This window comes from Myiozetetes cayanensis, unplaced genomic scaffold (assembly GCF_022539395.1).
Source record: "Myiozetetes cayanensis isolate MyiCay16 unplaced genomic scaffold, myiCay2020 scf13, whole genome shotgun sequence".
Classification (NCBI taxonomy): domain Eukaryota; kingdom Metazoa; phylum Chordata; class Aves; order Passeriformes; family Tyrannidae; genus Myiozetetes; species Myiozetetes cayanensis.
The window spans coordinates 15,292,320-15,319,916 of record NW_026086937.1 but is presented as its reverse complement, the minus strand read 5'-3'; the positions used below and the strand labels follow the sequence as shown (position 1 = coordinate 15,319,916).

Sequence of the window (27,597 nt, the reverse complement as noted above, 5' to 3'; positions counted from 1 at the left end):
TTTGTACAGTGCATGAGGGGTGTACATATGCTTTTCTGTTGTGTGCTGATGGTAGTGTTGCATCTACAGCTGTCTGAAGCAATACTGGGTCACCACTTTAACATTAGATTAATTGATAAAATTGTTCTTTTACTACCACAACCCCCAGCAGCTCAGTAACTCTGGATACAGGTCACTCTTCACTCAGGGTACAGCACAGCAGCTGTCCCCTAGGGTGTGTGATACAGTGGTAACATCTTGTTTCTTCTCTAAGTCTTGCCATCAGTCAGGCTCAAAAAAAGACAAGTGTCATTCATTTTATAGATAGGGAAACTGAGGAATGGGGAGAGGAATCCAGGTCACCAGCCAACCTCAGTATCCCCCACCTGTAAAATGAACAACAGACCAAAGTTGTCCAGACACACAGATTACTGGAGTGGATCATCTTAAGGACAACACACCCACTGTTTCCATCCGTACCCCATCAGCAAACCAACACAAATTCTCACAATGTTGATAGTATAGCATGAGAAAACTAACACAATTTTCTGTGTAGTTACAGATAAATGCCAAATCAAAGCAGAGAATCACTGTGCTGGTATGAGATATGTATGAGTAGTGTTGCAGACAGACACTACTTGGCAGATAAAGGAAGATTAGGAAAGTGGCAAGATGCACAGTATGATTTTTACACTGCACTTCCTTTCCCCAGCCTCTCCTACACTGCGTGCTAAACAAGTGAATTTAATGCTGTAGTGAGTGTATAATGTTACCCTCTGCTGCCTGTACCAGTATAAACGTCCACGTGTAACGAATTCACAAAATATGTCTCCCATTCCAGATGCGTTTTGCTCTCAGGTGGGAGATTCCGCTCCAGCTCTGCTTGTGCACAGCGAACAGACAACAGTGCAGTTACGACCGAGCCCAGCTCAGCTCCAGGGGAAGCCCAAAACAACCGAAGAGCCCGCGTTCAGCTCTGGGGCAGCCACTGCCCTCTCCCGGACACCATCCCCCATCTTCCTGCCGGGACTCCCGAGGAGCACAGGTGGGAGAAACTACAAAGCGTTATGGACAAGTGTCACATCTATCTAAGTGGCTGCTAAGCATGCCAGATGATTACAGTTTAAAAATCAATTTAACCCTGTGTGTAGAGACGCTCCAAAAGTAGCAGATCCAGCTGTGAAGTTAGAATTCACTCTGCAAATGAAAGTGAATTACTGACCTCATGCTGGATTCCAGAGATAAGGAGATGAATGAATTCACCACAAAAGAGGCACCAAGAAATTCCTCTTGGTCCACTACATGCTCAAAGGAAAGCTCATCAGGCAGCACTTTCAGTTTCATAAAATAGATTTACACAGGTCAGACATTTTTTATTTGGGTAATTAGTAAAAATTAGTAAAAATTTTAGTCAGCATCTGTAAAATGTCTTTGTTAAGCTGAAAAGGCTTAGTTGGGCCTCTCTCATCAGAACAGTATTTTGCACTATCCAAATACTGTTCCACCAGCACTCAGCACATAGAATAGAGTAATAGTGATGTTCCAGCTTTTGTTACTGGGAAGCATCTGCAGTACACATTTAAGTTTACTTAAAGTAATAATATCCAAGGACCTGATCCTCAGTTGCTACAACACACCCCACTTTGACTGAAATAACTTGCACCATGCAAGCATCTGACCCCACGAGTTCATGTGGTCACACCTGTGGGTGTGGGTCTACAAAAGCTTGACAAAGAATGGCTCATCCCCAAGTGCCTCTAACCCAGAGATCATCTTCCCAGAGATCATCTTCCCAGATTCTTTCACTGCTGGGCCAGGGAGGTCCACTGGGTTCATCGTGTTTGACTTGTTGAACACACAAGATGTTCACAGAAATTGGATTAAACCAGCATTTTGGAAAGCTCTTTAATCTTATGTTAAAGACTCCAGGCAACTGCAAATCCACAGTTTCCGCTAGAGCTGGCCTAACACAAAGAAATTGGCTTGTGTTTCAAAGCTCCCACTTTCATTTACAACCTATTGGTCTTTATTGTGGTTTTGACTTAAAAATGTAATAGTTGCCCCCAGTTTCATCCATTCTCTGGCAGATCTCACTTTTTGAGTCTAGTGGTAAAGTCAAGGGAAAATGGAACAGAGTATCCCCTCTCTTTACCTCTTTCCATTTCACCTCAGCTTTTCCCAATGCTAGCAGATGATGACCTTACTAATTAACAGTATCACAATTTCAAAGTCAGATCTTCAGACTTGTAGACCCTGCTCCTCAGAGGCCCACCCAGCTGCACACTGGCTCGAGGTAGTGACTCATTAGACAAGTAGCCTGAACTCACCAATCCCCAATTTAATGACTCACAGGAACAGGTTCTGAATATGAATAAGGCACTGACTCTGTGCAGAACAAAGATGCTGAGATATCCTGGCTTAGAAAATGGTGAAAAAATAAATCTTTGGTCAATAACTATTGTCTGTTGTAAAAGCCTGGAGGATTGTTTTTTTCCCTTGAAAAATGGAATTAACTAATAGGATCACAAATTTGTGCAACAAGACACTTGGCATAGTCCAAATATTCATAAATAGGTGGGCTGCTACAACCAAACTTTATTTATCATTCTTTTATACTTGAGCATGAGTAATTCTACTAGATAATGTACAGGTGGTGAAGAAGGAAAGTCCATGGCTTAGAAACCTCACAGGGCAGGCTAATCCACAGCAAGATTCAGGTAATAAAGCAGCAGCACAATTTGTATAAAAGATCAATACAGCAGAATTGGGTCTTTAAGTGGGGTTTGAAACATCAGAACTGGCTGAAATTGGAGAATAAGCTCTGTGGGCACAACCAGGGTGAGAGCTCTGCACCAATGCTCTCCAACCCGCCAGTATATTCAGCACTATTTCCCCCTGAAATCTGCTCCCCAGACAGTTCACACTATAATTTAGGCATATAAAAAAAGCAAACTGTGCTATTATATTGTGGTAATAAGTCCCACAAGTTAACAAAACATTGCCAATTACAGCAATCTGTCTCTCCGTGTTTAATGCTTTTCCATTTCACTGAATTGTTTCTTGTTCTGGTATCCTGGGAGGAAGGGAAAAACATAAATACCCAGAAGGCCTCTGCTATAACTTGCCCTCTGAGAATTTGTTCTCTTGATCTTCTCAGTACTACTTATCTCTCAAAATTCTTTTAAAATGGAAATCAAGTTCTGCTTTCCTTTTTTTCCTCACAATTCTCTGGATTTTTCTAATTAGGTAAACGGGGTTTAGTGTTGCTCAACTGCAGCAGAGCATGCTGCATATCAATGGGAACAGGTGAAAAGAAACACAAGCATCCAAGATAAAGATCTTCTCTTAGAAAAACCTCTGTGGAAAACAGAATATTTTAATTTAATTGTTTTCTTTGCAGTGAAAGCCAGCTGAAAAATTACCCCAGGTTCCCTAGGTAGTATTTTGTATTAAAGAGGAGAAGAGATACTGAATGCAAATACAACATGAACAATTCTGAACAGTGCAAGAGGAGGCACTGTGACTGAGTCTCAAGGGGTTTAGAAATTCCTTCCACTTATACTGCAGGTTTCTGTCTTCACATGAAATAATCACTTTCTCCAGTAACCAGCACCTTTGTGGAAGGTCAGCCTTGTGGGAAAGGAAAGCACTTCTCATTAATATTTTACTACTAAAGATGGAGAAGCTCCAAAAAGTCCAAGAAATTTCAGCCTGGACTCAATACAGATGGGAATTCCTTCCAGAGATAGCACTGTAACTCCATAACTACTCCAGTACTTCAGTCCCTTTCCCCCTTGAACATACAGACATGAAGAACCACTTTTCAACTCCAGCAGTAAGACAGACACAGTAGTAGGACTGAGAAAAGGTTCCCAGGATGGCTGGACAGACAGAAGTGCAGCATTCCTCTGCTCTACAGAGGACAAAATCAGAAACCCTCTGTTAGCACAACAGACAGATCCCCATCCCACTGGCAAGGAGGCTCTTGCCTGGTTTTGCAGTAGCAGCAAAATCCTGAATAGCCTGAATAGCAGTAATGAACTGCATATTCCTTAGTGTCTGTAAATTCATTACCCTGATTTATGCAGACACCAGCCTTGAGCACAGAGGAAAACTACATATTTATTCCCTTAAAAATATATAATCCACAGGAAGCCTCAAGCCCCACAGCATGCAGTGACACAGTCTAACCAGCAAAGAATCATTCAGCCATGTAAAGCCCCCGTAGGTGTGTGGTCCCATTGGCAGGCTGGAGCATCACAACAAGGCAGGCTAATTGGGAGCATCTGGGGACAGAGAGGGCCAGTTTGGCAGGAGGTGTCCTGAAGCATTAAAGATGTTCATCAGCAGCTGGGTGACATGAGTGGTCATGTCAGTGCTAAAAGGACACATGAGCCACAGTCCAAGAATGATGTATTTCATGACGAGAGGCTACACTTTGCTTTCACCTTCAGAGTCTGTTTCGTGAGGAGCTGAGAGCACCCCAGCAAGGATCAACACTGGACTGGAGTCCCTGTCACATTTCTTGCCTGGCTCTCAGGGCTCCTTCCCTTTGGTTCTCATAGCTGTGCTATAACTCGCACCTTGGAGCTGCAGATCCCAGAGAGTCTCAAGGTCACACACTGGTACTCAAAATAGCACCATTTGTACACCAGACCCCAGAGGGGCCTTCAGCACCCGTAGGCAGCTCATGTAGCCTGTTGCAGGGAGCAAAGGCTGTGGAGATCTGAGCAGGCATCACGTGGCTAGAGGAAAACTGCCCTTCAGCTGGCCCCTCACAGCAGAACTTTCTTTTTGCAAGCATTCACTGGTTTCATCTCTTTACCTGAACAAGAGACTGCAGCCACACTTCTGACCACTCATCAGAACAAATCACGGTGATTCAAAGGAAGCCTTGAGACTCGTGTGATCCAGGGACTGGAATAGCTCGGCACAGCACTGCTTGCTGTGGGGTACTGCTGCTGAAAGGCAGGTTACCTGCAGGCCACTGCTGCCACCTGGCCTCTATTTCTGCTGCAGTTACCTGCATGCCTTCCATCTCTTCTCGTTGTAATATTTAATGAGAGAAAATTGCAACAGAATATTCACAGAGTTCAACAGACATGGTCTGTATGTGAAAAATGCTTCATATTTTGGAGTGCCTGAAGCACTGAGTAAATACCAGCCAATTAGACCTCAACAACACTCCAGCTGGATCTTTACACTGCAGAAAGGGTAGCCCTAGGTGATGGTAAGTCAGAACATGCCACAGGGAAAAAGGCACACATCTCTAGAGTTTGTCAATGAGTCTTAGTTTTAGGACCAGCAAGAAGGGACAGGCAGAATCCAAGTTCTCTGGGACAGATCATCTTTCTTCCTCTGTGTTTATGCACTACAGATTACAAAGGAAAGCTGACCTAATCATCAAAGGATAGTCATAACTACATCACCAGGATCCACTTTTTATGGAGGCAGGTAATTCTATTCCTACTTTACAGGTAAGAGAACAGGCCAAAACAAGACCAAAGATGAGCACGGGGTCAGAGTCAGTTCTGAGCAGGAGGAAGGAACCCAGACAGTGTTGTTATTAATTCATTCATTCCTGTGCCACCTTGCCAGCTCCTTAACCCCCTTCTCACATTGTCCCCACACACAGTGATGCCCCAGTGTGTTCTCACAGCTCACCCAGCTCTAACATCTGCAGCAGGAGGCACCTTGTCCCTGGCAATAACTGAACTTCTGCCCCTCCAGCAACTTCATTGGCAGAATTTAGAACTAAAGTACACAAAATGGCAACAGGCTCAGGGTGATTTGACACATTATCTGTTCTCCAGCAGAAAATGATTTTCCAAGGGATTTCCTCCATAATACTATGCCAGGTAGCCAGCCTCTCAACATGAAAGGCAGAGAAGATGTTTCCCTGGGAACAGTAACCATGGCAAACCTCTTACCAGTCTCTTCCCCTCTGTACCTACAGGAAGAAAAGAACAGCAGATGCCTGAGCTCTGCCTCTAACAGGCCCATGGGCCCCCAGAGCCATAAGCAACCTGGAAGCACCTGATCAAACATCCAGGAAGGAACTTCAATGAATTCTGCTGTCTTTTATTGGGATACCAGACATTTCTACCATACTGTGCTGAACTCAGAATGCCACAGCACAAAGAGTGCAGCTGGAAACATCAGTGTGACTGAGAGGTCAGCCAAACACAGCAATGCATAGGTAGGCACTGAGCCCAAAGATCAGCACGGATGGATCACCCACAGAAGCAGAGCTACAATGGACTGGCTTTGCAGTTTTCAAACCCTGACATTGTGTGTTAGAGCCCTATTAAAGAAAGCATCTGCAAACCCCAGTTTGTAGGCAGTAGCTGCCGGCCGATGTCCTGCTTCTGGTCCACCTCTTTTTCTGCAGAATATTCTCCATTTACCACAGTGAATGCAACTCTCTTTGCTGAAGAGCTAATTAAATCATAATAAGCAATTCAACTTGAAAATACAATCATATTTCATGCTTTTGGGGATCTTTTCATCACGTACTAGTGAACACGTTACAATGGATTTGATGTTTACTAAGTATTTATTCAAGTTAACAGAGTAAATGAAAGGGGGCTCTTTGGTTAATCTTTCTTTCAAATGGTACATAAAGAAAAAGCGTTCTATGATTCAGCAATCTTGATGTGTGACTAAGCAGTCAACAGCCTAGATTTCAACTACTATCACTCCAGAGTTAACATGCAGTTAGCAGAAATTGCCAGGACACCAGCATCTTATACTAGCAACCCACTGAGAGCAGAATACAGCCCTGTACCCAGGCTGACTCACACAGAGCACAAAAAGCTCCATAGTCCAACTTTCTGAGTACAGTGAAACTAGAATCTTTACTGAGAGAAAGATAGTGACCTTCTACATAGCAATTTAGGAGCACGGGGTGACAGGTTCATCCGGGTCATGAAACCCACTGCCCCAGCTTCTTGCATTCATCTCAAAAAAAGTATTTTTCTTTCACAGCAAATACCTGCTCCTGACATATACAGAAAACTCGGTGTCTGACATCTGAGGTAAATAAATATTTATTCAGAATGAGTCTAACATTCATTTTAACCTCCTTTAGGTCAAATCATTGCAAGTATCCCCAGAAATAGACAACCAAGTAAAATCCTGCAGCCACACCTGAGTTAATATCCAAATCCAGCCAGTTGCCTTTATCTGTCACTGACTGCTCAGAGAAAGCATTAGAAATATAATCCCCTTTTTGCAAATTGCCTGGGAATGCAATGCAGCTCCCACTAAGAGAAGATGCTATTTTGTTTAAAGATGCTGTACATACCTTTCTTTGCCATGCGCTCCAGCCTAATGCATCCTCCTATAAAATCATGGTAAGATTTCATTTCTCCCTCTGTGATCCGGACAGCGGTGAAAGGCAGATTCCTGGGTACCTGTTGTCCACATTTCCGACACCGAGAAGCCATTGCCACAGCTCAGAAGACTCTTGTCAGGAATCTGCTCTCTGTTTGCTGGAATCCAGCCTGATTCTTCAGCCGTCAGTCCAGGCTGGTGACTTTATCCCCCTTAGTTCATTCAAGGTCACCCTCGCCAGCAGGATGTTCGCCATTGCAATTGGCTAAGACTTTATAGGCTTACTGACTGTGTTTGTTTCTCCCTCCTTGCTTTCAATATCAGTTTACTTTAATCTCTCATTCAGAATGAAAGCTGTGAACCTCAGCACAGCCCATACCCTGAATGGCTTCCTTATCATTAATTTAAAGCTGCCTTACAAGCAACAATGAAGAGAGAAGATCCCAGAAGCACATTGCAAGATCACAGAATGACTCTTAAGGAGCATGCCAGACAGGTTCACAAGGAATTTTTCCTCGAGAAAAGGGTTTTCTTCATGATTTTTGGTCCCTTCCAGGCTTATGATTTTATGATTCTTCATCTCTCAGAATGGATTTTTTTACTTCTGCATTTCAGCTTGGACGGTGCAAGGAGACTGCTCTGCAGAGCTGCTCAACCAATTACTCATATGTCTGGCAGTGGCACTGGGAAGCTGCAACTGTACAGAAAAGCCCTCTGCTGCTGTGCACAGTCCCTGCTCATAAGATCTGATAATCTAAATGAACAGAGTAGCAAATGGAGGACAAGGGAAATATTGCTGGCAGACATGCTCTGCTAGCTGTGCAACCCCCCAGCCAATTTTGTTTAAAAAAGAAGTTCGATCCATCAATTTGACACCAAAAAAAGATATTTGAAACATCCATTTAGAAATAAATCTCTGTTTGAAGGGGCTGGGTATTTAAGTTGATTTTTCCCCCTTTTTAACAATTACTATAAACAAATCACTGGTTAGAGAGCCTTGTGAAGAAACTAGTACTTGGGGAACTGAGTACAGAGAGCACTCAACCCTGATGCAGTAGAGTAAAAAGAAGCCTTCCCTGAGATCTGGAGGGGACTGCACAGGAGATGCATAACAGGCACAAGGCCAGCATTGGTGACAGTGCAAAGAATACAGTGAGAACCCAATGAATCAGGGCTGAGCTGCCACCCAGAGCTCAACTGCAGGGACCTGAGCACAGAACGAGCTTCCTGCAAGGGCCTTACACCCAGACTGAGAACCTTTGCCTTCCTCTGCCTCAATCACTAACACCTACTGGCACTTCACACAGTGCCAAAACAACACCCGGTGTGTTCAGCTCATGGCCTACTCAGACCACTGCTGATCCTCAGGCACAGAGTGGGAAAAGAGAAGGGTAATTAATCCAAATCAGGGAATGAATCAGAGGGAACAAAGATGTCCAGGAGACAAAAGCTTCACATGGTGCCATTATTAAAATGGTGAATAACTGTCTGGACTGCATTGAATGCCTGTAAGCTGAAGCACACGGAAGTCAAATCATTCCTGCTTCTATTCCACTTCACAAACTTGCAGCTTCTCCCTTGCCAGCTCTGCTGCTCCTCAGCCACACAGTGAGAGCTGTTTAAGCTTCCTAACCCAGCACACACAAAATGACCATGCAGTCGAACAGCTACCAGACCTGAGAGCTGAGCCTCCAGACCTCCCACTTTGACCAAAGAAAGCTATAAAGGACGTTGCCCCTCTTATGGTAAGAGACTTGTGCTACCCTGCCCTCCAAATTTGCTACAAGAAGCTGCTCTTTGCCAAAACACTGCCTGCAAAGTGAGGACAATGAGGTACTGAGCTGTTGGATGACCTGATTCATTAGCATTTGTAAAATAATTATTAGAGTTTCCATGGAGAAATCCCCAGGGGACAGCAATATTTTAGAGATAGGGCACACAATGCAGAATTAATTTATAGAAAACTGCCATCATGAGATAAGAAAACTAGAAAAGCAACCACCCAGTTTTATCTTTAAATCTTTCTTCCATCATCTTCTCTTTCATTACAGGGGGTCAAGGTGTCCTTCCACACACAGGCAAACATGATGTACCTTGGAAAATAAACTTTGCTGACAATATATTCATGTCTGACATACACAGATTAATTGCACTTCAACCTTGCACACATACAGATATACAGTGAGGGAGAATCCAGCATTTGTGGCAATACACTTCTGTCTGCCACTCTTGGGTACTCTGTTCCCACCAATATCCACACTGCCTAGCAACAGGAGGATCTGTGAGATGCTCTGTTCCAAGTGGGAGACTTGACACTGGAAGTGGGATGCAAGAAGAAATCTGCCCTAGGTGTGAGCTTTGGAAGCACAGGTAGCCACAGCACACAACAGGAAAACTATCTAAAATCACCTCTCAGTCTTTCCCTAGGAAATCCTGATCCATTACAATGCTCAATACAAAACTGATGCCTGAGGTACCACTGCCATCACCCAGCTCCAGACCAAAAAATGAGCTGACTGCAGGTGCTCCACATTCAGCAACAAGGCACATAAGGGTTACCTCAGGGAATCAGTGCTGTGCTGAAAGGACTGGGATGGATGAACAAAAGGATCTGTTTATTCTCCTATGTCATTTCATTCCCACTTCACAGGCAGCTGCATTGGCTTCTCCTGATACGTATGGGAAACCTCTGACATGGGAGCACTGAGACCTGCCCTATTTCCTACCACAGATCACCTCTTCTGTGCTGCTCTGGATGTATTTGCACAGGACCTGCTGCAAGGGCTGGCTTGCAGGAATGCTTTTATGTAACATGTTACCAAACACACTCAGAGTGGATGATTCATTCTAAGCAATTTTTCTCTATTAGCTAAAAAGTATCAGTCTGACTGAAAGCAAGTCACTGCTCTTTGCATGCAGTAGATTGTAGGGGCGGGGGCAGGTCTAGAAAATGGTCAACATGCTTCCCTGGGTCTTCTCCAGAATAACAGAATGGAAGGGCGCTACTTTGCTGCTGCTCCAGACAACCATAGCAAAATGTTTGGAAAAGCTAAGGAAGAGAACGTTTTCTGCTCATGAATTGCCAGCATTGCCTAGCAACATCATCTGGCTTGGTCTGTCAATGAATAAGCAAGTAAATAAATGTAAGAACTTGTCATCAGAAATTTTAAAAAAAAAAAAAAAGAAATCTCCCACCTCACAACCCATGACCCAGATATCCTCAGACGCCATTAACCAAAACAGCCTGCAAAGCTGCACGAGGTCCGACTTCCATCAGAAATACCAGTTTACCTTGGAATTGAAACTTGCTGGAAAGTGCTTGCTGCCATGACTGTGTGGCCAGAGGATGGCCACAAATTTAAAGACAACTCAGTTAAATCAGTTTAAGCCCAGTATCTCTTCTCATGAAACAATATGCTTCTGCTTCAAAAGGAGTGCTCTGATACCAAGCAGTTGGTATCACTGTCAAGCACAAAACATGCGACAAACACGTTGGATCTCAATGATGCTGAGCCCAAGGGACGTAATTTCTTGTGAACAGTCAAGATTTGAGTTCGGGAACAGCATTTATGTGCCAGAGGAAGGAGGAAGAGAACTCTGTTTCTGCTGCATGGGTAAATGAGGCAGCTAGAAAACACTGTAAAACGCTCCCTGTTTCCGGCATAACCCACACAGTCATTTAAACAATTGCAGGGAAACAGGCATCACTTTTCCATCTGAGCCTTGTAAGAACCATTAAGAAAGTTTAGTGTAGAAAAGACTCAAAAAATTGCCTCTCCATTCCACCAGTGATTTAAAAACAACAACAAAACATAAAAACCCAACAGCAAGAGATATCTTATTTATTTATGAAGACCAGCAGCTCCCCTTCAGTGTATATAGTATTCCACAAGGCTGAGAAATAAGTAATCTAAATCCAATGCCAATATTAGGATTCATACACACTGAAGCTAAGAAAATAATTTATATTTCATTCCTGAAACCCCAGCTTCACATTTTCCTATTCCATATGTGATGTTTTATCTGATGTTTGAGCTGATCTTTGATAGCTATGCTGAAACACATTTTCATTGTGTATATATGTCCAGGACCTTCTTTCTGCCTTCCCCATCACCAGAACATGCATATGAGGCACTTCAGCAGTTTGACACAAAGGTTTATTTTCAGAGCACACTTGGTGCTGTTACGGGCAAACAACCATTCCAGTGTTCAGCTAGGAAATGGAAACTGGTCTTTTCTATTAACTTCCATTTATTTTCTTCAACTAATAAAAAGCATACCAGGTCTGCATCTCCCTCCTTTTTTAATAAAGGGCTGCATCCCAGACATTGCTTTAAGCCCCAAGGAGTTAAAGTAACAAGCAGAGGAAAAAATATCTCTGTTCTTGAAATTACTTTTAGCATACAGCACTGTTGCAATTACAACATGCAGTTCCTGCACTAGAAGGCACTAATTCCAGTGCCATATGGCTTCAGAATCTCATTACACTGAGCTGCTTAAAGTGACTTCTTATCGGACGAGCACAACATTTTTGGTCACCTTCAGCAGAGGAAACAACAACTCTGCCACTGCTGACGCACATTTACACCCCCACGAGCTGCCGAAAGCAGGAGTGAGCAGAGGGAAAATCAGGGGACAACCTTAGCCAAGGAACTTCTGTTGCCACCTCAAAGCTGTGCAGACATCCAGGGTTAGTCCAGGACTGTTACCATCATTATAAAAAATAAAAACACAAGCAAAACAAAAGAAAACAGGCCACTGCCATTACCGCTGGATTAAAGAAGCTTCCCAGGAGATCAGGGGATGATCGGAACCTTCACAGGTCAAGCAGTGGCACGAAGTGCTGTGGCACCTGGCTCTCTTGACCTCTACATCTAAGTGCAGATCACCAACAGAAGGCATTTCTGTCCTGCTAGGAATCTGCTCAGCAAGACAAACAGAGTCTTAGAGTTACAATCTGTAACTGGTACAGGGGTAAAAAGCAGCTAGATCCAGGGTTTAGGCTTGGATGCAAATTTCTTCCAGTCCTGATCATGAAAATGCTTAAGGACCTAAGTGAGATCAAGAAACTTTCTGAGCAATACATACCCAAAACATAGCTCTTGGTTTAAAGTCAGGGGAATAAACTGAAAGACAAGTAAATGCAAAAGGAACAGATGACAGAAACACTGGGTAACCCTGGGAGGGCTGTGGCCCATAAAATTGGGCATGTCAGACCCCCATCCTCCTACACTCCTAAACACCGTGATGACCGTACCACCACTGCATCTGAGAGGTTGATGCACAGGCACAGTCTTTGTGCCATGGCCCTCCAGCAGCACCATGAGTGCTGGAAAAGACCATCTGGATTAAGCAGGGAACATGTTTTTCTCCTCTCTGTACTCTGCCACTGCACACACTGAGTCACCTCCAGAGCCATGACAACCCTGGCCCTTGCCTTCATCCAGAGCACTGCACTGGAATCACTGCACTATTCCTCCTTCTCTCCCCCTTCACCAACCAGTGGAGCACTCACAGAGCAGACCAGCTGCTGGATCCATGCAGCCAAGGCCACCAGGGCAGCTCCTTTCCCCGAGGAGCAGCTGTGCACATTCCCTGACGGAAGCATCATTTTTATGTTGTTGTTGCAATTCATAACTTGAAGCAGATAAAGGAGAATCAGAAAGACACGGGGATAAAAATAGGATCTGTGAGCATCACAAGGGCTGTTGATACTCAAGGCTTTTGGACACATGCCAAATGTTAGCTGAACAGGAAGAAAGAGCTTCTCACATTACAAAGTACAGTAAAGGCATTTCCAATGTTCTATTGCCATCTCTCAAGCACTCAACATCAGTTACCACGAGGAATAGGAGATTGGGCTTCAGGGACTATTGGTTTTCCCTGTTTCTATATCTGTGCACTGAGGTTCACTCAGTCACTCTGCACAGTCCACAAGGAAAAAGGAGCTCCTCTGAGACTTTCTTAGACACCTTTTTGACTGATTGGGCTCTCAAGTGGTAGATACACATCAAACACACTCCTTTAACACCCTCTAGGGCAAGGCTTGCATTCGTCTAAGGAATTGAGGATAAAATCATCAAAGAGGAGTTACTCCCTCTACTCTGGCTACTGTAAAGTACACTTTATCTTTTTTTTTCCCCAGGACACCAGAGGTCTGTCCTGAAGGACCTGCCCATGTGGTAGTTTCTCCATGCTGGGCACCTGCAAATGAAAGGCTGCAACACCCTCCTATGTGTGCACCCACAAGTGCAACCACACAGAGCAGCTGGATGCTTGCACATGCCTACATCCAGGTGATAAGAATCTGTCCTGCTCAGTGCCTGATGCTGCAGAGCTGTTCCTTCTTCATATCCACCCACAGCCTGAACCCCTGCGCTGTTCCCAGTTTATCCACCCCAGCTCTGTCTCTAAGCCATCAGTTGTAATAGATTTAAGGTTCTGGAAAGACACAATCTACAGAGTGCTTTCCCGAGTTACACCAAAGCCTGGTGTGTAGCAGAAAAATAAAGGGATGGATAACCTGCCAGCATGTGCATCAGTGAGTATCGTGTGAGCACTTCATTTACCTCTCCCCACCCACAGCACTGTCTCACGCACCAGGCACAGCAAGGCAAGACGTTGCCTCACCACACTCAGCCACACCCCCAGCCCTCTCCCTCCCCAGCCAGCACAACTGTTGGTTTTTGGCACCCTACCCCATCTTGAATATGTAAAAGGAGTAAATTTACAGGAAACGAAGAGTTTCAATCCTTTGTCCAAATGAGGCAAGAGCTGCTAAAATTATATGGAAAATGGCCAGCTAGGATAGAAAAAGTATTAGCATCAAAGCCTCATTTCCTTTCATAGCAAGCCCAAAATTATTCAGGGATATATACTAAAAGGCAAATAAGTCCACACAGTAAAAAAAACCAAAACTGTAAGTCAGCTTCAGGTGGAGAAACAGCATAAAGCTGCACCTGAGACAACTTTTCCTATGAAAGGCAGCACAAGGGTTTCTCTGTGACACTGCACTAATGCACAATGGCCTCCCCTGTCAGCCCCGAGTGTCCTGCTGTCAGGACATGAAGAATCCGTGTGCTGGGATGTGCTGAGCACGGTCTGCACAAGGTTAGACCTTCAGCCCACATGAAATAAAGACAGCACTTTGACTTGAACAGCACCATGGACTTAAATTGCCTAAAGCTGAGTGGTGCAGTGTTCTGATGAGATAAGAAATTGCTCTTTAGTCTGTCAGGAAGCCCTATGGCAAATACTTTGTGCTGACCAGAACAGATTAACTCAATAAAATGTATCTAAATCCCACATCCGTTTATGGACCTTAGTCCCAATAGGCGTAAGTCCACTCCATGGAATGTAGCCTTAAATAATGCTTTGTACTTCTCCAGTGAATCTCAGCTGAGCACTTCAGCACCACAGAGAGATTGTTACTCTCCTGAAATAGACAATTTCCTATTTAATTGCCAATAAAAGGGTATGCTTTAAGAATAATATTTTTGTTTTATTGTATTTGAGTATGCATCTGAGAACTATTTGAAGAAGGCTTGAGGGGTGGGGGGAGGAATAATTTCACCTCAAGTTTTGCCCCATGAAAGCAAAATATTGGGGAGAAATATGCTAAATAAATCCATACATCTCCCCATGGCTTGAGAGCCCTTTGAATTGGCTTAACAATAATTTCAGCCCATCTTTCTTTCTTTGCTGCTCCTTTGTAGCATAAACCCACATAATTCTACACAATTTTTTCCTGTCTCTTGTTTAAATATACTTGCTTCAAGAATAGCAATCAACTGTGGAAAAAAAAATAAAGCAATATTTTTAATTGTGTCAGAAGGATTGTAAGAACCCACCAGTGAACTTTAAAATCTCAATACAAATAATGAAGCATAAGGAAAAAAATCTTCAGCTGGGAACCGAACCCCAAGATATTCATGCAGTTTGTCTAAGATCAGTTGCAGTTACTGCAGTAAAGCTGTAAAATACATGGGGACACACAAAGAAATATCCCTTTCTTGGTTGCAGCCTTGAGCATGGTACACAGAGCGACCCTCAACTTTATGTCATTTGTAGATATCCTCATCTTTTCAACAATGTAATTTGAAGCTGTGTTTTGCTCATTAAGGTTTTGCAGTGTTCTGTTCCAGGCTAATTACTACTACACACACTTTCAGGGGGCAGCAAGTCTGATAGTGAAGGCTGCTGAACTGAAACTACTAAGAATGACCTAATTGAGTGAAATAAAACCAAAACACTAAAAAGGAGTCTTAATATCAGGTTCAGTGACTGATCCCAAATATCAGCACTGGTAGTGGACATGACAGGTATTTTAGAGCATGTGGGCTGTACTGAGAAAGTATTTTGCATTTGGCAGCAGTATGTGTATGTAGTCACAGTCCAGAGTACAGTAATCAGCCTGAACTGCCGGAGTGTTCTCACCTGAGGCTCCCACCAACACTCTCCATTCAGTGTTTCAGGTACTGCATTTGTGAGGGCCCCCAGTCCCTCTTTCCCTTGTGCTGTGGGTGATGCTGTTTCCTGATGCTTTCTCTGCTGTTTGTGACCTGCAGTTTAGACTTGCTAGATTAATTTAGACCTGATGTATCATTTGAGTCTCTCACCACCTTTGCTCAGGTATTATGGGACAGCGCTCTGGGGGTGAAAATAATCATACTAATGCCAGCCTTATATTTCTGCAAGGCATATTCCTAGCTTTTGTAATTTCTGGCAGATGTTTAAGACTTTTAGTAACTTCTGTAGTGTTTAATTAAGTTATCAAAATCATGACAGATTCTCACATTTTCTGAAAGAGAAGCTGGTATAAGATTAGGCTCTTTCTTATATTTTCTAGATATTAAAATGAACAGATGCATTTACTCCAATATAGGAAAATAGATTTTACGTAAAACTTAAACTATGGTAACTGAAAACACACAAGTGATGTCCTTCTATAGCATATCCCAGTTTGGATGAAAAGCTTAGATAGAGAACTTGTACTTTAATTTTCAAAGGTTCAACACCCATCTCACAGGGTATTTATCTCTGGAGACAACGGCTCTCTCCGAACTCGTGATGCACTCGGTATTTTGCACCCTCAGGAGTGCTGTGGCCTCAGGAGGAGACGCCCGGGCCTGCAGGGCTCGGGCAGGGAATGGTTCACCCTCCCGCGCCCTCCAGCGGCTCCTCCGCAAACAGGCAGCGGTGAGAGCGCCTGGATCTCTCCATCAACAGAGTAACTCCTGGATACCAAACCCGGCTTAAAAACGCTTGGAGAAGGGGTTTGAGGGAGTGAGGCCCCTCTGCCCATCTCTGTAACACCCTGCCTTTCAGGTGATGCCGGAAGGGTCTGGCCCTTCCCTTGAGGGACGGTGACAGTAGAAACTGCAGTGCAAAGTGGTGCTGATGTGCCCTCTGCTCCTTCTGCTGCCTTCTCCCCCTCTCCAGCACAGCTGCTTCCTGAGACCAACACACACACACCCCCTTCCTCAGGCAGCAGCCCTGCTCTGCCACCCTGCTGGAACGAGAAGGAGTGCAGGGGATGAGGGCTTGTGTTTTGTTTCTCCTTCGTATGACTGGACTGGGAAAAACTTGCACGCAGGTGACACCCTAGCACTGAAGGGGACAGTGGGACAGGCAGAATGTGGCCTGTACAGAGCTGCTATTGCAGGCACTGGGGTAGAATAGGCACAGAATATCACTGACAGGCTTCTCTTTGCTTTGTTCCACCAGGTCTGCTCTTCCCAGGGCACTTGGCTGCCAGCTCTCTGCTCCCATTCAAGATAAAATTATGCACAAGGCTCTACTGTATAGTCAGCATGTAATTCAACATGATCCAGAATGACAATTGCACAATGCTGAAACTGCATTCTCCCCTAGCTGAAAACAAAGCCAGAAAGATGGATTTTTATGAGCTATAAAAAAAAAAAAAAAAGGACCAAAAAGTTTACCTCAGACTGAACTGTGACTTCAAAGTCAGCTGTGAAGCCCCTCCTGGCTTCTTCAGTGTGGAATGGGAAAAGATGCTAGACACTGATAACAGTGCAAATATCTGAGACAGATGAAATTGTGAGAGTAGCTTTGAATCTCTCCTTTAAAAAAATTAGGAAGTTTGTGTTCACAAAATAAGCTGACCGCCATAACAAGGATTAATCAGATTTTCCCAGCAACCTTCCTGCACCAACTACTGGCATAGAATTGCTGGGAGCTGTCTGAGTTCGGTACCTGATTACAGCTCAGAGTCATGCTAAGGCCATAGCTATTTCAGTTTGAAATAACCTTTTCTCTGGATATTGCAAGATCAATAGTATGGCTCCATCAGCTTTGGCTTTCATGCTGCAAACACCAATATTGATCCTTTCAAAAACTTGAGCTTTGGCTTCAAGACTTAGGAACTACAGTGTAATGGATAACAGTGAACTTCAGACTCAAAGGTAGGAAATATTTATAGTCATGTTTTGTTAGGTGAAGGATTATTGATTGATAAAAAAAGGGAAACTCTCCTGATAGTAATTCTAGCCACAGCAATTCTATTTGAATATAAACTCCCTAGCAGAAAATAATGCATTTGGAGTGTCAAGGTTGTAACATATGTAATTAACAGGCACTATATTCAAATACATATTTTTACATTCAAATCATCTCATTTCTACTTATCACTGTTACTAGTGCTGCAGGGGTTTTTTGCAGTTCTTTCCATGGTATCTGTCTGTCAGCACATGCATGTCCTTGGAAAGTCATAAGTAAGCTAGAGATATTGCAATAATAATAACTGGAGATGCCAGTAACTGTGGGCTTATTCTCTACCTATGTATAATTAAAATATGCTACCTTAAAGGTCTTGGAATTTAAAGGCAACAATTACTTTCCTGAAATACTAAAAGATACCCTCTCTGGTTTTAGATTTTCTTCACCTCTTCACATTCCAGTTTCCTGGAGTGGTTCTCCCGTGTTAACTGGGAGTATATATATACACAAAATCTGTGGAACTTAAGGCATGTATTGAATGAGGAGAGTCAGATCCTGTCTGCAGCTGTTGCCAGGCAGCCCACAATGCTGTACATCAACACTGTTTGCCTTGTATTTATGTCTTGGAACTGCAGATAACTGCTCTTGTATTCGGGGCCAGCTGTACACAATTCATTGCCCAAGGGAAACTGGAAATCGTAGAGCTCACGGTCATGCAGAGGAAGCAAGAGCTAAATGGTTTGCAGCCCCTCATATCTCGTTGCCCTGGGCAACAGCCTGCACTGCGGAAGTGGCAGATCCAGCCTTTCTCCTACCCATTCTGTAACATATGGTGTTAATATATGGAGAGATACTATGACAACCCTGCTGTAGGACAGTTGGGGTGCTCACATATTAGGTGATATGAGTGGGTGCATAAACAGGATAAGAGCTGCTGGTTTCCATCCAAGATCCTTGAGGCACAGATGGAGGTAACCGGAAGCATGGGGATTACAGGCTGCACTCACGGATGTGGGGAATCTGACTTGAGATCCTCTCAGCTTGGCTTTCCTTGAGCTCTGGCAGGAACTGACCCAAGATCCCCACATGAACTCAGGACAATTCTGATGGCAGGTGCTAAGTCTCTGTGCTGCCTCATACCTGTTTGCAGCAGCACCTACAGCTGGGTCAGCTACAGCTGAGTGCACTCAGACTAAAATATCTGGTCCTGTGGAGTGCTGAGTACCAGCAGTTCCCCATTTATTCACTCAGATATAGAGAGCTCTTTGCATCATTCTGGATCAGAGCCACTTTGTTGTAATATTGATGAGGCATTGTTTCCCATCACCTCTTTGCAATGTTTCAAAGGATTTTGGCTTTCGCAGAAATTTAACTTTTACTCCCATGCTTGAGTAAAGGAATCAGACCTGGTCTAACATTCCAAAAAGGACCTTAATATCTCTGTTTAAGCTTCCAGAGAATCAGCTTTGCATTCCATGTAATAGTCCTGCACTTACTGCAATGGAGTCCTCAGAGAACTCCATCTGTGTTGCATTCATGTAGCTCTGCAATCAGGGAGGGCTGGGCTGACTGCCTTGAGGTGCCAAACAAGCCCCTGTGTCCTCAGATCAGGAGAGCATTAGATGGTAGTACCCTATACCAGAGCCAGACCACGGGGACAGTCCATGTTTGAGGCAGGCAGATGAGAAGCAGTCTCCAGGAAGGCATGGACAATCAGTACTTTGGCCTTGCTTGTTAGGTGCTGACTGCCTAAAAGATTCAGGACTCAAATTTCATGACAGCAGTGATTTTGGAAAAACACATTTTCAAGAACACTCCAAACTGAACACACAGCAGGTGCAATGCTGGTTTTGAGCTATTGTATGCATGTTGTTCTACCAACAGAATAGACAATAATTCAATGACAGCATGGATTTTTGATACTGGTAGCCCATCTTTCCTTTGGCCACACTGTTTGGGATATTTTTCTGTACTGTCAGGCCCCTGCAATGGCTTGACACAGAACACAGCAGCTTTGTAAACTAAATCTTAGGGTGCACTGAAATTTGGGATTTTCTCTCTTGGTTCAGTGCTTCATTCCCTATGACACTGCAAGGAATATTCCAATAGAAAACAGCATGAAGGACTCCTCACTAACAGAACTCTTTGCAGGCCTCTGCTGAAAAGGCATCAACCTTCTGCAATGCTGCACTGCAAAAGGCAAGAGGTGGGTGCATACAAATGTAATGCATTTCACCCTTGAATGAATGCTGTTACTTCAGACTTTACCAGCCTGAACTCACACGCTGGACATGGCTCTCCTCCAGCACACAAGCTCAATAATTCCTCAGAGGCAGTTATGCCTTTGGACTGACAGATGTTATCTATGTTGTGTTTACATAACAGAGGAGCCTGAAGATACTGTGGTCTCAACCCAGTTGTCCCCTACACATCTGTGCCTGTGCCAAAGTGGAGCCTTTCCTCTGCTAAACTCACCAGCTTTCCTCTACAGTGTTCCTGCTCTCTGAGCAGTACTTCCCTCCATGCCATGATTTACAGAGCACTTCAGGTATTTACAACTGGTGTTTTTCCATCTATGCATGTAAGAGTGGGCTGTTTCTTCACCCTGCCTCCCCTTCTGTTCCTTGGTTTCAATTCTGGCCGTGTCTGCTGCACTGGTTGGTGTGAATCACCAAAGCCGACTGACTAATAATGATCCATGTGCCATGTTATCCCTTTCATATCATTCTCCAGAATTTTCTCATGTGAGAAGGATCAGGCAGCTTTGCAGAGAACTTAGATTTCTCCCACTCACTTACCCACTGACCATCTGGGGAAATCCAGATGTTACTGTGCTGAATTCCAAAGGGAGGTACAAGAAACTCGGTCAATGGGATAAAACACAGCATTAACACAAACACATCATTAACACAAAACATTTATGGTTTATCTTCTCCCCAGTGCTTCAAGCCCAGCTCTGAAGAACAGGATAAAATATACAAATCGGACTATGTACCTGACACTGTGCTGTCAAAATTATTTTAGCAGTCACCCAGGTCCAGAAAAGTCCATCCTGGATTGAATGCTGAGTCCAACCTCAGGGGCTAAAAGAGGCCTCCAACACGGTGCAGAAAGAAAAAAAGAGTGACAGCCATGGAATTGATGAGCTGATTCTCTGCTCATTGAGATGACCTGGTGCTGCAAGTACCTTCCGAAGTGTTGAACCTGTTTCCCCCAGGGCTGTGTCCTCTCAGGGGACCTCTTGGATTCAGGCACCATATGGAGGGCGACAAAAAGGAATTAAATAAAAGATGAGGCAAGAGGTGGAAAAGGTCCCTTGTATTTAACAAGCTGCCAGGAAACGTGATAGATGTCAGCTAAGTTTAATTTCCAGCGAGGCCATCTGAGCTTCCCTCTGCCACAGAGATGGGAGCAGAGAGGGGCTTCTCTCTACCTCCTTCTGGCCCTATTTGCTTTTTAATCTTGGGACTTAACAGTGCAGGATGGTCACAACTACCTGCCCTGCTAGTGAGCAATGACTTCTGCCAGCACCAGCATCTCTCATTGTGCCTGACTCACAGGAGGAAACCTCCTACACTTGCTTTGCCCTGGACAGTCCCCTCACTTTCTCCTTCCAGGTAGCCCTGGGCTTGCTCTGGAGTGTTTAAGAGCAGAGGGGGAAGTGCCACAGTCTGACTAGCTCATTGAATGATGCCGTAAGAAGTCATTTTTCCCTTGCTTGTGACCTAAACTACCTCATTCTTCTTTTTCATTTTGAAATTGTTATTTAATAAGAAAACCTCTTCTTCCAGAAAAAAAAAAAAAAAAAAAAAGTGCAAAACAAAACCCAAAACCCAATGGAAATCCACCACATAGTGTTTGCAAGAGCCTGCTCTGGAAGTCAGAGGTTCCTGCTTCCTGCTTTATTAAACTGCCATGGAGGGCTAACACTGTCTAAAATACAGGCCTGAGAGAGAGGTGGGTTCAGGAAAACCATGAGAAGAGCTGACCCAAACAGAAGACACACAGACTTCCTTGGAACTGAAACATGCATCTTGGAATTACTCATTTGTCTCCCAACTGCTTTCCAGGCACCAACAGACAAGCCACAGAGGTGAGAAGAGCTTCCTAGGGATGTACAGGACCTGGTGTCCTGCCTGCACAGCTGTGGAAGGCACCACGAGCATCACCAGTACCAACAGCTAAACTTGGATTCTGTCCCCTGACTTTCCTTTACTAATTTTAAAGAGTCCTCCATGCCAAGAAGCGAACACCTACAAGCCATTACTGAGGCAGACTAGAAAACAAAAGACAGAGGGAGACTGCTGTGGCATTAGATTTAACAGCGGCAATGCGGAGGCTTTTGAAAAAGAGAGTGACTTACAGATTGACAGATTGGATCACACCTCAGTTCCATCCAGCCTAGTTCCCTGTCTCCAACAGTTGCCATCACAACATGCCTAAGTAGAAAGTGTGAAAACCTTGCAGCAAGCAGATGGTGGATAGCTGCTGCCATTCCCTTTTCTTTCCAACATCCTGCTCTCTTCCTGGCTTGAGAATGAAAGCTCAGGGTATATCAGCCAGTTTTGGGGAGAATATCCATAAATGAGAAAACAGCCTGGGCTGTGAGCAGCCTTTCAATTCTGTGGTGCTCTGCATGGCTCTCCTTACTGCCTGCTGCTCTGAAAGGAATTATCAACAGTAACACACCTGGATAGCGCAAAATTTTTCTATCTTTTTCTTACATTCTCTCAAGGATGCCAGGGTCTCATCCCATATGAAAAAGTCCACAGCTAAAGTGGAATATTGAAGAGAAACATCTCTGAGCTGTTCTCTCCTGAGACAGAAGCAGCCTTAATGCATGCTACTATTTCTTCTGGTTCTGGGAAGCTCTTTAGTCACCTCTATCTCTCTAAACATGAGATAAAACTATTACATAAATATTTTGCTTTGAGACAAACTAGTGTTCTGGAACGCCAAATCAACAGTTTCTTATAGTCTTTATTTCTGGTCATGCCTCAACAAAACAAGTTAAAAGGTGGGCTTTAAACAAGTATGTGGTACTTGTAATATTCTACATTTTGGAGAGTGCACCAGGCACATCTGCACATTTTTCATGAGAGCTTAATTCCCACTTTTTATAGACACAAACTTTGCAGCGATAACAAAACCCTTTTAAATAGTTCCTTGCTAAACAGTTTCTGGAGATACAGCTGCACGAAATAGGCCATACAGAATGGAGTAAAATTAATAACCACAATCTAGGAACAAAAAAGTAACAAGTAGCTTTTTTAAGCTCTGAAACTAAAAAAGATAAATTGTCATTATCTTTTATTTCCCACATCCCACTTTCCCACATGGAATCTCTTAGCCCTAATAGAATGAGCTTATTAGTATTTTCTTTGCTAATTGCACCTTTCTCTTCAGTTACTATTTTCATATTTTGCATGAATGCAATATTTTTTACCTCTGCCACTTCACCAAATTTGGTAAAAATTGGCCAACAGTTCAAAAGATTTACGGGGGTACAGAGAGAAAACACAGATAACACGATCACAGCTCAATGTTTTTACAGAATTAGGTTAATGGGGAAAGGAACTCCAACCTACCACTTTCCGTTAGTATGAGATCCCAAGTAAATTTAGCAGACACATTTCTGAAGTTTTCTATTGTCATATTTCATTGGGAATGCAGGGATAGATGTCCATCCCATGCCTGTATATTACTTTTGGGTGAGGAAACCCGCTGTGCTGTGGTCAGTGGAATGACCAGTTGCCCCCAACTGTGCACCAGAAATCTGTAAGTAGGACAGAGCTGCAGAATCAGTGGTTCGAAAAGAGCTCCTGAAATGCATGAATGATCTAAAACAAAGGGAAGAATTTTCTGTTGCAGGCAGGGGAATTTCTATTGCTTTGATTTAGGCCTTTGCAGAGGAGTCACAGAGGGCCTATTTGATAAGGTACCTCGAAAGCTAATTTCTTACAATATCTCTTTTGAGTGCCCTTGATGTACACAGACAATATCAGAATCATTGCAATCGTCTGTCCAGCTGTGACATATTAGATTATTTGTGGCTTTGTAGCATAAAGCAGATTCTGTGACTTGTGATGTTAAGCCATTGGCCTCGGACAAGTGCCAGCTCGGGTTATTCCATTCTGCTGACCTAAATTCCTCTCACACAGTCAAGTGAATGCAGCATCATCCTTCACTTCCTGTTACAAATTGTAACACAGGTTGTCTTCATGCACACAAGTATTTTACACAGCTCCTTACTCTGGTGGTTAAGCCAAGAGTGGTGGGAACTGACATACCATGGTTAGTAGATAGGAATTTTAGGTGGTTGTCTAATTCCTGAGGTGACAGTCCTAGACCAACTTCTGTCACTGACTTTCCTTTTGATTTCCATCAAGTTGCTTAAATTCTTTTTTTTTTTTCATTAATTGGACAAATAAAAATATGTAAAATCAGATAAAAGCTGACTTGATTATATGGTTCTTTTCTTTCACGTAACATTTGTGCAATGTAGTGCTTTCTGCAAATTCACATCACTGCCTCCCCTACCTGGGACACAGACGGACCAGCTCATCTGGATCCAGCTGACATTTGAAGATGTGAGGAGCTCTTACAACTTCATTGAGATTTAAGGGGAGCCTCTAAGAAAACCCCCTCTCTAACATGCTGTGGAATTCTTCACTGGCAACAGAGGAGCCAAGCTGCTGTCCTTTTGAGACAGCTCACATTGGTTCTGGCAGCTCCATCCTATTATAAAATCATTGTAAGAAAAACCTGCAGTAAATGGGGCACTGGGTGGAGGTGCCTGTGTACATAACTGTGCCCAGAACACTGCCCACAAATAGCAAAGCTGGCATCAGACTTCTGGGGACCAACTGCCAAGTGTGGGTGGGCACTGAGTGCACAAAAGCATGTTCCTGTGGGCTGTGCAAGCTGGAAGAACTGTGCATGTTCCCACAGGCAAACAGTCCTGCCATCGGCACCGGCGTGTCACCCAGCAGAGCTCTTCCCTCCCCACCAGAGAAGAGCTGCCACCTGCCCACCTACCCAAAGGACACACTTCTTCAAAATTGATGAGTGTTTCCCCAACACCTCCCAACAAACAAGTTCAATGAAAGTAGGTTAAATTAAAAACAGAATCCTGACGCAGTTTTGGTAACATGATTGGGTAGCATTTTGTGCCAGATCTCAGATAGTAAGCTGAAAGCTGCTAGTATTCACAAACTACTCCTGTCCCAGGCACCTGTTGTGGCCCCTTTACCTCACCCACACCATGGCTATCAGGAACAATCCCAGGGAGGCTGAGGGAGCACAGAGCTCTTTAAGAGATCTAATTTGGTCTTCTGTTGTTTGACACTGTATGAAGATGTGCTACAGTACAGGGTACTAGAAAAGTACCAACTAAGAGAGCAGGGAAATACATTCAGTGCTTCGATTTTAACCTGGTAAGGCAGTAGCTGTATGTATGAAGTCTGCAGCAGGATAAGAGGCTTTTGTTGCAAGCACATGAACTGTCTAACACAACATGAGTCAGCTAATGAGGGATGAGAGCTTTTGCCCAGGACAGATAAGATGAACCCCAGGCGATTAACTATGTTTGTGTCACTCTCATCAATACATTAAAAATAAACTGGTGTGTCATCTACTTCACACAGATCAAAACGATCCCATAAAGAATTTATTGCAAATATATGTCTTTCATTTTAACCCCCCCATAAAGTTCTTGTTTGGCATTTTTCAAATTTTGTGAATAAATTTCTTCCCTCCTGCTTCCTGGGTGAGCTGAGAGTTGTGCTCCCAACCAAGAACTGGCTATTCCAGATGGGTTGAATCCCATCAGTCCAAGCAGTAATATGAAAGTCATGATTGTTGTAAAAATAGTAAACACTATAAAGTATGTTCACGGTGAGGGATCCCCTCAGTTTGCTAAGGCTGGGAGCCCTTTCAGTTATTTGAGGTGTAAAGATACCCACTGAACTTCCAAGAGACCTGTGCAGCTTCCTAGGAATTACTCTTTCAATAAGCTACTGCTGATTCAGCTATGGCAACTCATGTTACAGATGTGATTCATAAACCTGGTTCATCATCAGTGGGTTTGGAAGAAATGTTTTCCCTTCAGCCACTGATAAATGTTTTAACATTACTTGCTTCCATTTTTGCACAACTGCTTTTTCCAGTTACATGATTTAATAAAAAATGAGCACTGCCTACAAAAAGGCAGGCAGACTCCACAAGTAGCGGCTGCTTTGTAGGTCTCTAGTGGCTGGGAAAATGGTGGGATTATCCTTTCCTGTTGGAAGCTGATGAACTCAGCTCCTGCCTCAGTGTGAAATGGAAAAACCCCAAGATCTGTGACCTTCATTCCTCCCCCTAGGACTGGCCTGCTTGATCTCCAGAAAACCAATGACTCTTTAGCGTCAACCACATGACCCAGAAACCTCTCTTATATATCAGGGAATGGGAGAAAGGTTCATTAACATCTTTCTAGTGTCTAGAATTATTTCCTACTAGATCACAGTATATTATATAGTAGGTAACATAATGCTATGTTATCTCTATCAAATCCCTCCTGACATCAAGCAGGGTCCTCAATATGGATGATGGGGACCTGTATCGAGTTTAACAGGAAAACCAGAAGACACACAAACCTCTTTGGCTCCACTGAAATATTCTTCTTAAAAAAAAAAAAAATTGAACGTGCCTCATATTGATTCTCAAATCTTCATAATAAAAATGTGAATTCATGTGACTTCGTGTCAATCTGAATTTGCACAATTGCAAAGCAGCTCGTGTTGGCATTACTGGGTCGAAGAGGCTGCTGCCTCAAGCTCTCCTGGCAGTCATGGCCTCTCCCATACCTGGCTCCTGCTGAGGTTACCAGGAGCACCAAGTCTGACCCCTGGATAAGATCTTGCAGAGATAGGACCTGGTCTTCAATATTTTATTCAGTTTAAATCTGCTTTTGTGCTACTTCTTTAGGCAAGGCACTGATTGCATTTGCTTTCTTAAACTTAGTTCAGCTGCTACAGCTAATATCAAACCAAAGAATAATGTTGGTCTAAAATCTTACTTGGCTATTCTCTAAAAGCCAGATTTTGGTAACACTGTTTCATGTATAGATTGAGCAAAGTCCGTGACAAAGCCATTTCAAGAACCTGTATAACATCTTTGGTGTTCACAGCACACAATCCATTACAAACACTGACAGCTATAAAATTTGTTACCATGCTATTCAACTAAAAATGTTCTCTTTACATGATGCAACACAGCTGCAATCTGCTTTAACTCAACTATAGGTAACAAAAAAGGGTCACAAAATCCTTTCTCAGTTGATATTTTAATGCCCAGTATCTCCTACTGTCTGGCTGGTTTCAGATTAGTCAATTCCTTGCAGTTCAGTCCTCAATGCCAGCAAGTGTGCAGCCAGCTTCGATGCATAAGGATGCCAGTGCATAGTACAGGGCCTCACCTGTATTCCCTGGCATTTAAGGTTGGCAACAGCAAAACCAAGGCTGACATGGAGAAAAGCTTTTGAGATCCTGTCCTAGCAGCTTCCAGAAATCTTGAAACATCAAAGGTAATAAAAAAAATTCTCTGAGAATGGACTGCTTCCAGTATAACAATCAAATGCCCAGCACATTAGCACTGCCGTTGCTCCAGCATCCTCCCACCGCCCCCTTTTCTCTACCACCTCGCTGCAAGGACTGTGCTCGGGTATTTTACACAGATCAGTTCACAGGTAGGACACTCTCTGCTCCTACTCATTCTGCTTTTCAGGGAAATACGTACTTGAAAAACAAACCAAACCATCCATAAAAGGCTGTCTAATTG

General features: G+C 43.6%; 1 protein-coding gene across 13 annotated transcripts in view; it reads right to left on the bottom strand.

The window, feature by feature from the left end:
- The window catches only part of MCF2L2 (MCF.2 cell line derived transforming sequence-like 2), a 161,652-nt gene that overhangs the window by 133,355 nt on the left and 700 nt on the right, over positions 1–27,597 (bottom strand). For 7 of the 13 annotated variants that reach the window (XM_050308635.1, XM_050308646.1, XM_050308643.1 and 4 more), the window contains exon 1: positions 7,286–7,929. The exons of 3 other annotated variants lie outside the window; for them this stretch is intronic. In XM_050308635.1, coding sequence (XP_050164592.1) covers positions 7,286–7,427 — 142 coding nt within the window. In that variant the 5' untranslated portion in view covers positions 7,428–7,929. Of the gene's footprint in view, positions 1–7,285; positions 7,931–27,597 lie in introns of those variants that run through there. 3 more of the 13 variants (XM_050308640.1, XM_050308641.1, XM_050308647.1) reach the window with 1 other exon arrangement.